Source organism: Meriones unguiculatus, chromosome 3, assembly GCF_030254825.1.
Source record: "Meriones unguiculatus strain TT.TT164.6M chromosome 3, Bangor_MerUng_6.1, whole genome shotgun sequence".
Classification (NCBI taxonomy): Eukaryota; Metazoa; Chordata; class Mammalia; order Rodentia; family Muridae; genus Meriones; species Meriones unguiculatus.
Window position 1 is genome coordinate 4,641,949 of NC_083351.1, and position 17,172 is coordinate 4,659,120.

At 52.5% G+C, this 17,172-nt stretch overlaps 1 protein-coding gene across 18 annotated transcripts in view; it reads left to right on the plus strand.

Moving 5' to 3' along the window:
• The window catches only part of Camta1 (calmodulin binding transcription activator 1), a 792,350-nt gene that overhangs the window by 512,643 nt on the left and 262,535 nt on the right, over nucleotides 1–17,172 (plus strand). Inside the window, exon 5 of one of the 18 annotated variants that reach the window (XR_009590435.1) lies at nucleotides 4,732–4,851. The exons of 16 other annotated variants lie outside the window; for them this stretch is intronic. Coding sequence is in view for 1 of the 2 variants with exons in the window: in XM_060379017.1 (XP_060235000.1) it covers nucleotides 4,732–4,776 (45 nt within the window). In the remaining variant the exon portion in view is untranslated. Of the gene's footprint in view, nucleotides 1–4,731; nucleotides 4,858–17,172 lie in introns of those variants that run through there. One more of the 18 variants, XM_060379017.1, reaches the window with a different exon arrangement.

Consider the following 17,172-nt stretch of genomic DNA (forward strand, 5'->3'; position numbering starts at 1 on the left):
GAGCAGTTCATTGAGACTTTAGCTGGTGTTTTTCTAATTGACAAGTGATGGTTTTCAGATGCCTGATAGCACCCGTCTGCATTTGCAGCTGGGGTAGGGGCACGTGAATCTTTATGGCCAATTTTTCTTGGTTTTTCTACACTTGATCTTAGCTAAAAGGCCGAGAAGCGGTGGTTTGTTTTTCTTATTAACTTTTTAAAGTGTGTGTGTGTGTTTGTGTGTGTGTGTGTGTGTGATTTATGTATGTGCTCATGTGGGTTTGTGCATGTGTGTGTGGTATGTGGTGTATACGTGTATTTGGTGGGTTTGTGCACATCTGTGTGTGATGTTTGTATGTGTTCTTATGGGTTTCTGCACGTGTGTGTGTGTGTGTGTGTGTGTGTGTGTGTGTGTGTGTGTGTGTGACCAAAGGCTTCCATTAGGTGTTCTCCTCAATAGAACTTCACTTTATCTTTTCCCTCTTCACATGTACATAGTGTGAGTGCACGTGTGTGGGCACAAGTGTGTGCCGTTGTACACGGAAGGATGAAGCCGAGCCCAGGAGACTTCCTTGCTTGCTCTCTATCTTGCTTATTGACACAAGGTCCCTGTTGACCCAGAGCTCACACATATGGCTAGTACAGGTGTCAGTTTGCTCTGCCAGCCCCTGTCTTCTGTGTGCTGGAGTTACAAGCCGGCCTCCAGCCCACCCACTGTTTACACCGAGTGAGTTCTGGTCCTCCCACTGGCTGGTCCCACAGCAAGTTCTTCAACCCCTCGGCTGTCTTCCAGGAGGTCGCTACATGATTTTTTGAGACAGGATTTTACGGTGAACCTGGAGCTCACCGGGGGCTGAGCTACCTGACCAGTGGGCCCCCGGGACCCACCTATCTCTGCCTTCCCAGCACCAGGATCACGGTGGCCGACATCACACCCACATATTTTAAGTGAGTTCTGGGGACCCTAACTCTCAGACATCGACCAGGCACCTTCCCAACCAAGGGTCAGTGCTTGGGGCAGCGCAGCCACGACCCCTTTGCTCTGGAGGCAACTTGCACCTGTGCCCTCCCAGTCCCTGGCTTGCCACCAACACACAAGCTCATCTCAAAGGACGGGCGATCTTAAGTTCAATAAGGTCAAGTCTCTCGGGGTTTACTTGGTGGTAGTGGTGGTTTGGAGAACTTTTCTTGTTTTGGTGCATTTACTAACACCAATATCTAAGCCAGGTTTGCTTCACCCAGAGCACAAAAGTTCTATGTAGTTTTTTTTGCTAGTGCAGTTTTAAATCTTCTGTGACTCGTCTGACATTCTTATTTGCTTATGGTGTATGGTATTGACTGGGGGTTGGGTTTTTTTTGTTGTTGTTTTCTTAACATGGATATCCAATTCTTCGAGCACACCTATTGAAGTGACTGTCCTCTGGCCACAGAGCTGCCCTGGCACGCTCATTGGAAATCCGTCGACCGGATGGTCGAGGTTCTCTTTCAGGACTCTCTTCTGGGGTCTGTCTCTTTGCCAGGTGCGCCCTGTCTTGATTACCGTGGCTTTAGCTCTGAGTCAGAAAGCCAGGTAGGGTGTGTCTTCCAGCTTCGTTCTTTCTCCTAATCGTTTTGGCCGTTCTCCCTCCTTTGCCTTTCTGTGTAAATTTAAAAACTCATCTGCTGGTTTCTACAGAAAACGCGTCCTGCTGGGTCTCTGCTTGGATCTGCATCACCTCTATTGACTGGTTGAGCTGGGGGTGGGGTGCCCATGGGTGCTGATAGCTCGCGGCTACCCAGGCTTTGACAAATCAGCATGGGGCCCGTCTCTTTCTTGGTCTTTGATTTCTTTCATCAGTACTTTGTAGTTTACAGAGCACAGATCTTGCCTGGATCTTGCTTGACTGCATCCGAGCGTTCTTTCTAGACCGTAAGGCTACGGGGAGACACGCGCATGCGTGGTGCACGTTGATGCTCTTGCTTTTGCGGTGTGTAAGGACCTGAGTTCTGGGCACCACATTCCTGCTGCCCGCCACCTTCCTCCTCACCCCAGAACTGTGTCCTTGGTCTCAAGAGTGAGGTCTGGGAACTAGGTCACTGGGCTACAGTCCCAGACAGACTCTGAGTCACCTTGAAGGAGTGAATCACCAGCTCTGTAGTTTTCCTCTCTGAGATGAGAACTGAGTCACCTGCTCCCTTATCCCTCCAGGAGTGCTGGAGCTGGTGATGAAGGCGGCGCAGGCCCCGGCTCCCTGCAGGAGTAGCTGGAGCCTGAGGTGGGGAGCTGGCGTTTTCCGACCCAGGCGCTGTCATGAGTCACTTTTGGGAGAAGCAGGTGCAGGTGGGTGGGCAGGTGAGTCACGAGGCATTTGCCCACAGGCTGCCTCCCTCCGCCCTCCCACAGTGTCTCCTCAGACCCAGGCTTGGCTTGTTCACCTAGCCCTGAGAGGGAACAAGGGACTCTGATTTACTGGTGTGCAGACACGGAGCCCAGCAGATGCCTCTGGAGGACAGAGCCAGTGTCCAGCCAGGCAGAGGCTCGATCCAGCTCTCAGGCTGTCCCTCCCCTCCAGGCCTCAGGTTTGCAGTCGGTCTGGTTACAGGGAGCACACATCAGACCAGTTGAGTGGACTTAGGTATGAAGAGGGGTTGATCGACACTGGTGGAGAGTTGGGGACACAAGCATTGAGTCATACCCAGAAGAGACTCAAAGGGCAAAACACATTGCAGGAACCTCAGAGTGAAGTGTGCTCAGAGTCCACTGGTAGGAAATACTCTCAAAGCATTTTCTAGAACTGACATCATGCTCTGTGCTTTATTCTTTCACTTATGAAAACCCCTGGCACAAAAGTGTGCTGAGAGTACTTGATGAGTGAAAGGATGAATGAATGAATGAATGAATGAATGAACAGATATTGTATGCAGGCACTTAGCTAAGAATCTGGGGAAAATAACTCCCAAGAAGCTCACATGTCAGTGAGGAAGAAGACAGAAAAGCAACAGTATCACTGTGGATAGAAGATGGCTCTAGAAGCAGGCAGTGAGCACAGAGGGAAACCAGGTGAGGCTTCCTAAGGGAGGTGACTCTGGGCTTTGAAGGAGTGTAGGAGCCAAGGGACAGAAGAATTTGGGGGTGTGAAGGTACTTAGGCGGAACTGCCAACTGCAGATGCTGTGCTGCCTGAGGCTAGAGTCGTTCGTGGTCCAGCTCAGCCCGAGATGGTCGCCACAGGACCCAGCTGGCCCTCCTGCCAGCCCAGGGGATGGCCTGCCATGTTCCCAGTACCCCGTCTCCTCTCCACTAGCCCAGTCTCAAACCCCCTCGCAGACTCCCGGAGCTTTGTCTCCTAACAATAAGGTTCTCCTGCTGGGGACTCCCGGAAAAAGCCATTTCCCTCCAGTCTCCAGCTCCGAGGCATCTCTTTGCACACGACCCTCCCCCGACATTCAAAGCTGCAGCTGTGCCCTTTTCCCATCCTTCTCAGCCACACGCCCCTCTGACCACAGCCCAGTGCTGCCAGCCACAGCAGTGCCCACTGCGAAACCTGGCTCAGAGCCTCAGCTCCAGCACAGCGGCTCAGTCCCTCCTGCCCTGAATGGCATCGTGTCGTGTGGCTTCCGGAGAGGTGTGCGTGTACATTGCTGAACGGCCGTTATTCTGCCTGTGTTAATGTGCTCATGCAGTCCACAATCAAAATGATACTAAAATGAAAGGCATGCGCTGGCTCCTCACGTTCATTTCCTTACAGTGTTCAGCGTTTCTCTGCACAGATGCAGGCAGCGTTCGCCTCCGCACACTCCCCATCCGTTTGTTCAGAACTATGTCACATTTTTTGGTGTTTAACGAGCTACTCCAGAGAGTGTCCGCTGCTGTTGCGGGGAACTTTTTTGCTGCCTTTTCTGATTTCACTTTTTCCAAAGCCACGCGGCCACCAGTCACTCCTGTTGTTGTTTTCCACAGGAAGCACTGTAATGTTCAGTGTGTCCGTGCACACAGCACTTTCTGCTTGTGCAAGTGCAGATATGGGACGCATTCCAGAAACGGGCTCATGCGGGCGGAGAGCAGACGCACTCATCGTTTTCCGTTGCTCCTCGCGGCTCACCTGACATTCTCCCTCACCCCTGCACAGCACTGTTTCAGCTGCCTTCACTATGGCTCTGGCCCACACCGCCCCTAGCCAATGTATTCCTATCGTTCCGTGCTGCTAGCACAATTTCGAAAAAATCTTCTGTGTATTCACGTGCGCGTGTAGGGGTCAGAGGACTACCCGGGGGTTCAGTCCTTGCCTTCCACCTTTGAGAGATAAGTGTCGCTTCTGTTATTTGCTGTGTACATCAGGGTGGCTAACTCACTCGTGTACAGGAAGTCTGCTGTGCCCATCTCCTATCTCCCTGTGCGGGTGCTGGGATTACAGACACTTAAGTTATATTCATTTTTTGTATAGATGCTGGGGATTTGAACTCAGGTCCTCATGTTTGAATGGCAAGTGTTTTTACCCACTGAGCCATCTCACCAGCCTCAGGATTTAAAAAAAAAAAAAAAATTCGGGACCCACCCTGGCCACTCCCCACCCCCATTCTCTGAGATGCCCTTTGCCCTACTAGTCCCAGTAGAGGTCTGCTCTTTTTGTGCCATCTGCGAGAGCCCACTCCCACAGCCTCCTTACAGAGCCGAGCACACAGGTGCACACTGGCTTTTGGTGTCCCTTCGCTGTGGTGGCTCTCTGGCAGCCATGAGACAATGAGCACCCACAGCACACATTCCCTCTCTGCAGCATCTCCAGCTCCAGCCTTTGCTGCCTCCACGCCCACAGGGCTGAAGAGAGATGCTCCCGCCCCAGGTGGCCTTCTCTCTACTGTCCTTCAGGTGAGGACCTCCCAGCCACCGGCTTCTTGGCTTCCTCTTCAGCATGGGCCGCAAGCTCAGCGTCACGTCCAAAGCCTGGCTGAGGGTCCCCAGCAAGAAGTCCAGCTGGGCCCTTTCCTGTGGGCCAATGAGAAAACTTCTTACAAACGTGTTTTGAGAAAGTCTTTGCAAAACAAGGAAACTGATATAAGCACTTCCAGGCCTCTAATAGAACTGGTAGGCGGTGTGAAGTCTCCAGTTAACTACCAGGCAAAATAAAGGTCTTCCGGGTGTAAGGGTGCATTGTCCATTACTTTCACAGTTGAGCTGAAATGAAAATATCTCTAAGATGAGTGACATTGAGTCCTTTACCTCAGGCCCCGTGTTTGTGTGGTGACGTGAGGGCTGGAGGGTGGCCGCTCATTGCTGCCCCCTGCAGGTCACTGGGAGATACTCCTCTCAGACTGCATCTGAGATGGCGTTTTCTGATGGGAACGTGGGTGACCCTTGAAGCCTCAGGTCACATATCAGCAAGCTCTGGCCTCGGATGTGTCCAAGCCCCTCCATGTGCTGACCTGTAAATGAGGGTGGCACCACGCGACTCCTGTGGCTGAGTTCGAGGCCAGACCAGTGCCCTGGAGCGTGGCCAGCCTGCCTCAGTTGAGAGAATGGGCAGCTGGGTCCCAGCAGCTGAGGCACAGGCAGGGCTCCTGCTCTGCACACAGCTGCCTGAGGGGAGGAGAGGCCCTCAGAAGCTTTTACTGCTATGGTAAGCAGTGAGAGTACCACGGAGAGTGCCCAGGTTCTGGACAGGCTGGCCAAGCACCGGACAGAGGTGAGACTACGGGAACACGGGCGCCCACTGCTGGCAACGCTGGGGTTCCGAAGCTCTCTGGCCTCAAGTGCCGGCTCCCCCACAGATGTAAACCTCCTTCAGTCTCTGGAGGCTCAGGGGGTGGGAAGGGCCCCACCAAGTCCTCAGGTGGCAGGAGAGGAGTGCGCAAGCCCAGTGGTCATGGCTCCACACTCCTAACATCAGCACCAGGGCTCCCAAGTCCAGACTGTGGCAGGGAGGGAAGGCTGCATCAGGGCGAGGTTCCCACAGTGCAGGGAACTCCCGAGCCATGCTGAGATGTCAGAAACAGAGGCTGCCGAGGGCGAGTGCCCAGCCGAGAGGTGCAGACTTTTAGAGGGTGCCCCTGGGGCACGCCTCCACACTAGCCTGGCATTGGCTTTGTCTCTCTCATGGTAAAGTGTCAAGTATGCACACACACACTTGCACACATTCACAGAGTATGAATGCTGTGCACACGCGTACTACACACACATCACACATACTATGCATATGCATGCCACACATGTGCTGCTCACACACACTAATGTATGCATCAGATCTGCATACACACTATGTACACATCTGCCATATATGTACACACATGTGTGAACACACTATGCATATGCACACTACACACATGACACACATGTGCACATTATACATATCCGTACCACACACACTATACCCATATATACCACACACAAGTCCAAAGCACATAAACATCATGCACTTACATACACACTAAAGACATACACACAACATACATGTATATTCATACAAACATGCCATACATACAAAGACCACATGCACTCACACACTGTACTAAACACATACACACCACACAGATATATACCACACACAGATACTACACAAATGCATACCATGTACACACACATACATGTCACATACATACCCAAGTCCACATACCTACATACACACACATACCAAAGATACAGATACACACAGATAAAGCAGACACACAAAGAATCCACACCACACACATCACACCCCCATACACACCATATATATATATATATATATACACATACTACGCACACACAGAGACTGTACACACACATCACACATGGACACACTATGCACATATACAGAACATGCATACACACACCCGCAAGCAACTGTTTGGAATTCTGCACACGTACCTTGGAGTTATCTGTGTAGGCTCTGTTGCTGTACATGTCTCCCTGACAGAAGGGGCAGGCTGAGGCCTTGTCAGTTCTGCGTCTTGGTCCCCAGCCAGCTGTCCTCTGGGCTCGGGTGACACTTCAGTCACGTGCCCCACCCAGCAGGGCAGGTAATTGTGAGATAGGCCCACGTGGGCGCTGAACTCTATTTGATTAGCTGAACACAGACTGGCTGAGCAGAGCCTTCCGGAGGGGATCTTGGGCAAGTGGCTCCTGTCTCCACGCTCAGGGGGCACACTCCCCGTCAGCTGAACGCAGAGCGGGAGCTCCTTGGCTGTGGTGAACGGGTATAGATGCCATCGGGACCCAGGCTGTGGCAGCCGCTGGAGCCTGGTGGCCAGAGTCCGTCTTACAGGAAGATGCTGGGAAGAGAGCAGAGCGGCTGGAAAGCCTGCTCCACAGCCTCCCTGAGTGCAGCAGCCACTTCCAGCCTGTGGGAGCTAGAGATGGCCTGGCCACCCCCTTGAGGTGGGAAGGGCCCTCCAGGCCATTTAAAACCCACCCCTAAGCCCATGGCCAGGTAAGGGACTCTGCTGTGGGAAGGGATGTCCCTGTCCGACTGTCCCTCAGGGGAAGCTGGGGATGGGGCCTGTACCTGCTGCAGCATCCCTCACAGGCCTCACGGGCTTCCTACAGCACACTGGCCGTTGTCATCAATGCAGACCCTAGCCAGGCATTGTGCTGGGCATGTGTGACAGCAGGCTGCCATCCCACTGACCTGTGGTTCAGAGAAATGGCCATCCCAGAGAGAAATGATCATCCCGGAGAGAAATGACCATCCCAGAGAGAAACCGGCTTTGTGCCCTCAGTTCCTGCTCAAGGTTGCAAACACGTTCTGACAGAAGCTAAGTATTTTGTCCAAGACAGAAGAGTTCTGACACCTGATGCTCAGCCTTTTGGTTTTCACATGTGTCCATATGTATGTATATATGTATGTATGCATGTATTATACAGACATGTTCATGTTGTGACATGCATGTGGAGGTCAAAGGACAACTTGGAAATGTCAGGTCTCTCTTTCTACCTTGTGGGTTCTAGGGACCAAACTCATGCTGTCAGCCTTGATGGCAAGAACCATTACCCACTAAGCCATCCCACCAGCCCTCTACTCAGCTTTTGTGATAGATAGATAGATAGATAGATAGATAGATAGATAGATAGATAGATAGATCTTTAAGTGGAAACAGCAACGCCTCCACACACACACACCCCAGGGTTCCCTTGAAAGGAATTGCCCAGAATGGTTCTTTTCCTCTCAGATAAATTGTTGAATGTGTTCTGAGCTCAAGGAACTTCTCTGTTGGCCTAACGTCTGGACCTGTCTGAGGGGCACAGGCCAGGTAAGCCACAGAGCATGTAGGACCCACTGTCACAGATCTGTTGGCACTCAGACCTGCCTTGGACAAAGAGCCTTCAAGGAATGCTGACTGGGAGCTCGGGGGTTCAGAGAACAGGGCCTTGACCTCATAGTCACTCCTCCTTGAAGAAAAGTACTAAGGTTGCGTGGAAGCTGGCTTAACCTGGGCGTAGATGCTAACAGAATACCCGACAAAAGTGACTTAGGGACAAATGGTTTTATCGGCTCACAGTTCTAGGAAGTAGCGTCCACTGTGTCAGGGAGGGCATGGCGGCAGGAGCTAGGCAGCTGGTCCCACCGAGGCAGCAGTCAGGAGGATGGGAGGGCGGGCTGGTGCTCTCAGCTCCCTTTTCACTCTTCCTGGGGCCGGGTGGTTGGTGTGCTGCCACCGACTGCCACCCAGGGTCAGAGTGGGTCTCCTCAGAGAAGCTCTCTGGAAATATCCTCAAACAGTGTCCCAGCTGTGGCTCCTGGAGGAGCTGACCTTGGGAGCTACTGTAGGCAGAACCCAGAGCGGGAGGCTGGGAGCTGCTAGCCCTAAGGCAGTCAGGAAGTGGTCAGCAGGGCAGGGAGAGCCACAGCCAGGGAAAGTGTGTGGGAGAGGGGGGTGGAGACCTGAGGGCATTCGGTCTGGGGCCTGTGGCAGGCCCCTTCCCGTGGCTGCTGAGTGAGCGTCAAGGCTGCTGCAGTTACTTGGCTTGAGCATCCAGATGGCCAGAACCCTAACTGTGGTCAGGAGCCTGCGCAGGGCTCAGAGTGGTCCTCGGAGCCTGCCGCATGGCATCATGGGTAAGCTGCCTGGCTCACAATTCCTGACTCAGCACATCTTCAAGAAGACCCTGATGAATATTCATAGGCAGTGCCTGGACTGCAGAGGATGTCCATCACAGCTCACAGTGTGCTCTGACTGGAGAGTCCCTGAGTGTGGACCGCACAGTGATGCTCTGTGCCCAACATGGCCACTGTGCACACGTAGCTCAAAGGCTGCACACCCCTCATGCCATCAAAATGCAGGTGCCATGGGGACCTGACATGCTCTGCTAGTTGTGCCACAGGCTACACCTGAAGGACACTCTCCTGAGATCCCTGGAGACTTGTGAGTCTCCAGCGTGCAGAGCAGGTGTGTGTCCACACAGGTGTGCACACTTTTTAGTATCTGTTGGTTGAGGTGAGCAGATTCCGTGAGGCACCCGATGTTCACCACCGTCAGCCTGGTTCCCGGGCAGTCGCCTGTTCCCTGGGATGAGGAGACAGCAGCTGATGCAGAACAGACCACACACTCTGCTGGTATCAGGAAGGGTTCATGGCAGTGGCTGGGGCAGTTGTTCTGGTCACTCATTTCAAAGCTGTCGCACGCTCTGTACATCAGCATCACAGCACAGAAACTGGGTAAACCCCTTGAACACAGTGAGTTGGTGTGGCCCAGCCTGCCCCCCAGTGCCTTTGTTCAGGAGGCCCACTGGAGCCCTCTGCCTGGCTCAGACACACGGCCACGCCGAGTGGCCGCCATCCACCATCCATGGAAGCAGTCCTCTGACTTCATGAAAATCTCTGGTCTGTACAGAACTACCATTACATTCAATTGATTAAATTAGATGACAAATGCAACCCTCCTGGAAGGGGATGCTTTCCTTCTGTGGCGATTGGGAGGACCCAGCCACCCTTAACAGCAGCCAGCCGTGAGACACCATAAGGTTGGGCCAGATCCAGGAGAATCGTGGCTGGGATCAGACTCAGTAAACATGAGTGAAGGGCGAAGGAATGAGTTGCTAAGGTGGCAGCTTTTGGATGTGGCCACAGAGAAAACAAGTCTGATGTCCCAGAACCTCTGTAGGCCCCTCCCAGGCCCTTCCCTCTCTTCCATCACAGCCTAGCAGAGAGGGGGCGGTGTGTAAACATACCTTTTAAACAGGCTACAAACAGACACCCATGTATGCATGCACACACACACACACACAGAGACATACACACACACACACACACACACATACACACACACACATGGACACATGTACATATACAGAGAAAAATGATAGACATTTTTTTAAAGTGTGATCAGAGGTACCCTGCTTTTCCAGGTAAGGAAGGGGTTGGGTCAGATGGGCTAAGATCAAGCCCAGGCAGCCCCAACCACTTGGACCAGGCTGGCAATGCTGCCTGTCTAATTCCAGGCTCCCGTGCTACCCCATTCTCCAAAGCCTGGACTACCCCACATTGGCCCAATATGCCCAGAGCCTCAGTTTCCCCATCTGAGAACTAGAGTGATGAGTTCAGTTCTGCCTTCAGCACCCCCTCTTGGCCACTGTGAGGACTGGTTGCTAGGAAATGGTCAGAAGGGGGCTTGGCCCTGCTCACTGCCACCTGTGTCCACAAACCACCCACCTGAGGACAGGCTTCCCCTTGCCTTCAGGATCTGGCTGCATGTGCCGGGCCTTGTGTAAACTTTGGATGTATTCATGTCTGGAACCACAGCCATCTCCCACACATCGCTCCATCACCCTCCTCAGAATGGATCTGAGGACATGCGTATTTCAGGGGTTGAAAGCCTCTGGGACAATAACTACAGAGCTGGCCCATGAAGAAAGGGCCTTACGTAGGGCTTGGAGAGAAAGCCAGGGCGAGGCAGCCCTCAGCCCCAGCTGCGGTTGCCTGGGTGGCTTAGAATGAGAACATGGGCGTGCCGGCTGCATGCACCCAGGCTCTCCTGGGTGGGCGCGCTCTGTGGATAATCACCTGGGAGTACAGCTCAAAGATGAAAATGATCCCACCAGGAACTCTGACTCATTTTGCACCCGCTGTTTTATTTCAGTGAGATGGGCCACCTGCTCAGCTTTACTCACAATAGCTTTTGTCAATGAATAAAAAGAAAAATCTTCCAGTCACCAAAATGCTTAGTCTGCCTCAGTTTCCTCATCAGCAAGGCTACTTCTCCTGTCTCCGAGGGCCACTGTGAATGACCTGTGATAGAGCCAGGTGTAGGGTGCCTCCAGGATTCTGTATGTACTCTACATGCATTCATGCATGCACTCAGTCATTAGTGTGTCAGGTAGAAGGAAGTGACGCAAGGCCGGGTGTGAGCTCGGATGGAAGGGCAGACGCTTTGAGCGCTCTTAGGGTCTTTACTAGTCAGATGAACCATTCATCCTTCACGACTTGCCCGATGGTGGCCCCTCCTCAAGGCGGAAGGAGTCACAGGCCGGTTAACGGTACTATGTGACAGCGTTCAGCAGCTGTGTTCTCTGTGTGCTCAGGGTGCGCAGTGGGGCCTTGGGGCTTCAGGGGTTGCAGTGGGTTATTGCATGCTCGGGGTGAGGTGAGACAAGTTCCGGAGGTGTGCAGTAGGATGCTGACTGTTCAGGGGGCGTTGGGTAGGCTTCTGTGTGCTCGGGGAGTATGCAATGGGCTCTTGCGTGCTCAGAGGTGTTCAGTAGGCTCTTGGTAGAGGGAGACCTGACACACACACACACACACACACACACACACACACACACACGTTCCCACGCCTTTCAGCCCTGTGGTCCTTGAGCTCGGTGCTGTGGTCACCACCCACTGGCACCTTTCTGTCTCCCCTGGGAAGCTGCTTCTCAGAAGCAGGCATCTGCACGCAGGCAGCTCTTCTCCCTTATATCAACAGGAAGCATTTAGAAAGCATTTATCGTGTAAACATTCATAGATACTTTTAAAAAAGAAACTGAATTAAAAGCCTTTGCCTCCTCCTCGTCTCTGCACTGCAAATTGAATGGCTTTGATCTTCCTTGGTCTCTGGCAGTTCTCGCAAACATCATTTTGCACAGCAGAAAGGGTGTTCCTTTAACCCTCGTATTTTCTCCCCAACAAGCTAGAGAGGGAGGCAGAGAGGGCAGGTTGAGCCTGGTGGTGTGAGGATCTCCTCACTGACTCAGCCCACTGGCCCAATGGGTATGCTTTGGCTACAAAGGAAGTTGGAGGCTAGTATGGGCAATGTGAATCTCACTTAAAAAAACAAAACCACCTTGGAGCCGCTTTCTCAGGGGTTAAATTTTCCTCCTCCTTACATCGAGACTCAGACAGCTAAATAATCATGGCATGGGCTCCTGAAAGGTAGGGGCTGACTTCAGGAGAACGGAAAGCAGTGCCCAGAAAAGTATCACACTTAAACCTGCAGTTTGATGAGGTGAGGTGGGCCCTGGCCAAGTGCAGTGTTTACTTATAAGAAAGCTGTCCTCGGCCTGCATTGGCTCTTCTCTGAAATGCACGCAGCAGTGTGAAGATTTGAGTCCCCGAGAAACATCTTCTCAGAACGCAGCCTTCCCACTGGGCATGGGGGACAAGGAGAAGGGGTGTGCCGCCGTAGGTAGTTAGAGTCCATTGCTTCCAGAATCGTCTCGAGGATGGCTCAGGTGATGTGACCTGTGCCTGCGGTTTACGCACTGCTTACGACCCGGGGGAAACAAGAAATGCTCATGACACCCATGTCCCCCAGGCATTCCTGGACCCCAGGGTTCAACCGGGGGCGGGGGCGCACCACATATGAGTCTGTCTGGGCCAGGGGGGTCGGCTCAGGATGCCTGCTCTAGAAGAAATGCTGGCAAGGCAAGCAAAAGCTGCGGGCTTCCGGGGCATGGGTGTGGCTCAGCTGCTAGAGGGAGGCAGGCGCTGGGCACTGACCAACCCTCTGGCCTAGGTCTGTCTCCCTCTCTGAATCCTGGCAGGAACAGGGTCCTCAGCAGCAGCCTTGGTGATGGTTTTTGGGTGACGAGGGACTGATGAGAAGGAGGCTGGTGGGGGAAGGTGGGCTAGATGACCAAGGAGCCATGTTCTTGTGGCCGGAGCTGCAAGCTCGGCTGGTGGAATGTTCGCCTCGCCTTCATTAAGCCCAGGTGGTTGCTAACCAGGCATTGTCATACATGTCTGCAATCCCAGCACTCAGGGGCAGGGGTAGAAGGAGCAGAAATTTAAGGTCACGCTTGACCACCTAGAGAGTTAGAGGCCAGCCTGGGCTACATGAGACCATGTGTGAAAGGCAGAGAGACAGGGGTTGGGGGAGGCTCTTGCTTCTAGAGGACAGGACAGGGAGAGGGCTCACAGAGGCCATATCTACCCCTATACATCCCACATGTGCCCAAGGCAAGCCCTGTCCCCTTCACTCGGCAAGCATCTCATCAGCCCTCACTTCCTAGGTAAGGGCACAGGGCCACAGGGATTGAGGCCTCCTGTCCTCTTTGGACTCAGGCCTCACTCTCTCAGAAGAGGTGCCCTGTGGGACTTCTGGTTCCCTCTTATCTGCCCAATTTGGAATAGCCTGGAGCCGCTCACACTGGTCATTCTGTGCTGTCTCTCATTACTATACCTGTATACTCTGATCATCCTCACTGTGCCCGTCATGGTGCCAGGGACTGAGAAGGGAGAGTGCTGAGGCCTCAAGAGCTTGGATGGTTGATCTGGGGAAGACAGCATTCCTCCCTTCCCCTGGGGGCTCTGTGCATGCCCTTCCCAGCAGGGCTGAGGCCAGCACAGGCAGGTAGGCTGGGGACAGCGTCAGCCCCTGTCTCGGCTGCAGACATAAGGTGAGCAAGAGCGATCACCACCCAAAACTGCCGACCTGGGGTTTCCAGCTCAGAGCCCATTACCCGCTAAATAACTGCATTGATTCGATTGATACTATTTGTTAGATAAGGCAGAGGCCCTAGATGGGCCTGATTTACATGAAGATCATTAAAAAGATTAACTTTAGTGAATGCTTGGAGGTTTGGCAAATCCATAATTAATCAGCCCAGCTCAGGGCTTTTGGAACTCAGGGCTGGTGGCAACTCAGCAAAGAGGCCCAGGGACCTCAATCTGGGGAGGGGAACCCCGAGATCTGAGTAGAAGCACAGAATCGGATCGTTTTTGTGCTTCGTTTAAACATATTAGCTTGTGTGTGGCTTTTGTAGAATTGCAAAATCCAAGCACAAAAGACTCAAGCGCTGGCCTCCTGGGAGGCAGGGTGAGATTGAATTTGGTCCTTAAATCTGGCCTGCGTTTTAGTAATTTATCAGGGCACCAGTAAGGCCTTTCTTGCTCAGCAGGGACACTTAGAATCATGTTTTCCTCATTCAACATCCTGAGGTGTCAGTCCCACTTAAGCCTGGATGGAATCTTCTAGAATCAGGAGCAGCAGCAACGTGGAGGTTGGAAGAGGTTTTCCCCATCCTCAAGGACAAGGAGAGTGCTCCAGCAGGAGGCAGGATGCGTGGGAGCCCGGAGAGCTGTTTGGTATAAGCTGAACACGAGCGTGGCCTGCTCTGATAAAAAATTAATACCAAGATGATGCAGACCTTTCTGGCTGCTTCCTGAGCGGCCCACAAGTGTCAGGCAAGTTGGGTTCTTCTGTGTGCACGGTGGATTCCTGCACAGTTAGCTACTAATCTTGAGAGATTAATTCTCAGCTGTTCGGGTCTGGGGAACATGAATGTAATATTTATAAGTTGATTGTGCGTAACCCAAACTTGGAATTTCTACAGCAATACATTCAGAGAGTTCTTCAAACACTCTCTGATGGTGATTCTTGCCAACACAGCCAAGCTCTGGGAAGGTCTGCAGAGCCTAAATTGGAACATGAAGATTTCGCACAGGGCTACACAATGATTTGTTTTAAGCTGTATAAATAGTATTCTGTTTGGAAATGTGTTGAGGGGAAGTTTTGAAGGTCAGGTTTCTCCAACATTGAGTGCATTCGTATTTCATTTTCAATCTCTGGTCTCTTTTATAATCCTGAGCAGCTTGGCTTCAGATGTATTTTTGGCAATGGGAAGTTGAATGTCAGTTTTACAACACCTTCCCCCGCCCCCCCCCCCCCCCCGTAGGGCCCCTGCCCTCCGCACGCATTGCTTAGTTCAGAGCACAGCAAAGTCCCAGCTGATTCCCTGGGAGAGACAGCTGACCACTGGGCCCCTGGACAGTGCAGCAGGCCCAGCAGCGTCAGCCGGGAAGTACAGCGAGCTCTGGCTGCCAGAGGGTCCTCCAACTCTGGTACTGTTTCTTCTTTCTTTCCTTCTGAGATCACCAGCATCTGGGATTAGGGAGAGACCAAAGCAGGTGGGGAGAGGGGACTTGAGTCCCGTCTGTGGAAAGCGCTGAGCCTGCAGAAGGTGTGGTCCAAGCAGGTGCGCCATCTAGAGGGAAGGGTTAGGTAGCACAGATAGCCGCTGGCTCCCAGCAGGCCTTGCGGAGCTGAGGGTCACAGGTGTCCCCAGCAGGGGCCAGGTCAGGTAGTCTGAGCAGCCTTTCAGGGAACGCTGGCTCTCATGCTCTGGGGAGAGGGGTTTCAAGGAGCTGTTGGAGCTCCCATGTTGTTCCACACCATCCATCACAGAACAGCCTGGTGCAAGTTTTCCATGAACAATTGGTAGATTTTCTACCAACAGAACCTTTGAGTGGGGGCTCAGGAAGAGGGTTGGGAAGTGTTTAAGTAACCCTGTTGCCTTCTGGACTTTGTCACACTGGCCACTAAGTCAGAAATTGTGTGGATCTTGTGACTTGGGTCTACCTAATTGCCTTAGGGAGCCCCAAGGCACATAGTCAGGTCCAAGCACCTCATCGCATAAGTCATAAGCTGGGGCTCTCCACAGGCAAAGCCCAGTTTCACTTCCTGGAAGCCCTAACCTAAAGTCACCCCCATCTCTTAGCCATCTGCAGCTTTCCTGCCCTTTCTCCTCCACGGGAGTGCACCGCCTTTTCCCAAAAGCCCCCATTCTCAGCTCATGCCAAAACCAAGGGATTTCATGGCGTTTTGTCCCATGTCATGTGATTTGCATCTAGTCTTGAGGCATAATTGTCTCCATGTGTTGGATTCCTCAGCTAGCCCCTGGGCCTGCATACCACCAAGTCTAACCAGTACTTGGTGGAATTCCCTGTGGCCTGCAGTCAGGGACAACATACGGCATCTTGGCTTAGGGAATATATCCATGTAACGGTGTCTGAGGAGAAGACTCATCACCACACGGAGATTTGCCAGGTGCTTTCAACCTGTGTCTCAACCACTGTGCTGACAGAGGAACCTGGCATTCTAGCTGAGACCTACCACTCAGAGAGGATGCCTGAAAAACAGGAAGTTTTCTGAGCACCGTACTGGATACGCAGAAGGTGGTCACAGCATCATGATGGTACCATTAGGAGTGTTGGTGATGATGTTGTAATGGTGATAACAATATGGTGATGGTGGCACCGACCATGGGGGTGACAATTGAAGTGGTGGTGATTATGTGATAATTGAGATTATGCTATGGATAATCATGACAGGGACACTACTGACAAAATAGCGATGGTAGTGAGATAATGATGGTGGCCAAGATGCTGATGCGGATAATGTAGGTAATAGTTACTGAGAAGGTGATGTTGCGGTGATAGAGAAATGATGTGGAGACAGTGGTTGTTGGGACAGTAGTGGTGGTGTGACAGTGGTGATGACAGGCCTGATAATTATTATGGCGGCAGTGATGATAGTGGACAGGATGATGGTGAAAAGGATGAGGTACTGATAATTGGCAGTGACTGTGTGCTGATGATAGGAATGATGGTGAAATGGCGGTGATAGAGATAATCATGATGCTGGTGAGATAGGGATGATGGTGGTAGTGATGAGGTGGATGATGGAGGTGGTGGTGATGAGGTGGATGACGGAGGTGGTGGTGATGAGGTGGATGATGGAGGTGGTGGTGATGAGGTGGATGATGGAGGTGGTGGTGATGAGGTGGATGATGGAGGTGGTGGTGATGAGGTGGATGATGGAGGTGGTGGTGATGAGGTGGATGATGGAGGTGGTGGTGATGAGGTGGATGATGGAGGTGGTGGTGATGAGGTGGATGATGGAGGTGGTGGTGATGAGGTGGATGATGGAGGTGGTGGTGATGAGGTGGATGATGGAGGTGGTGGTGATGAGGTGGATGATGGAGGTGGTGGTGATGAGGTGGATGATGGAGGTGGTGGTGATGAGGTGGATGATGGAGGTGGTGGTGA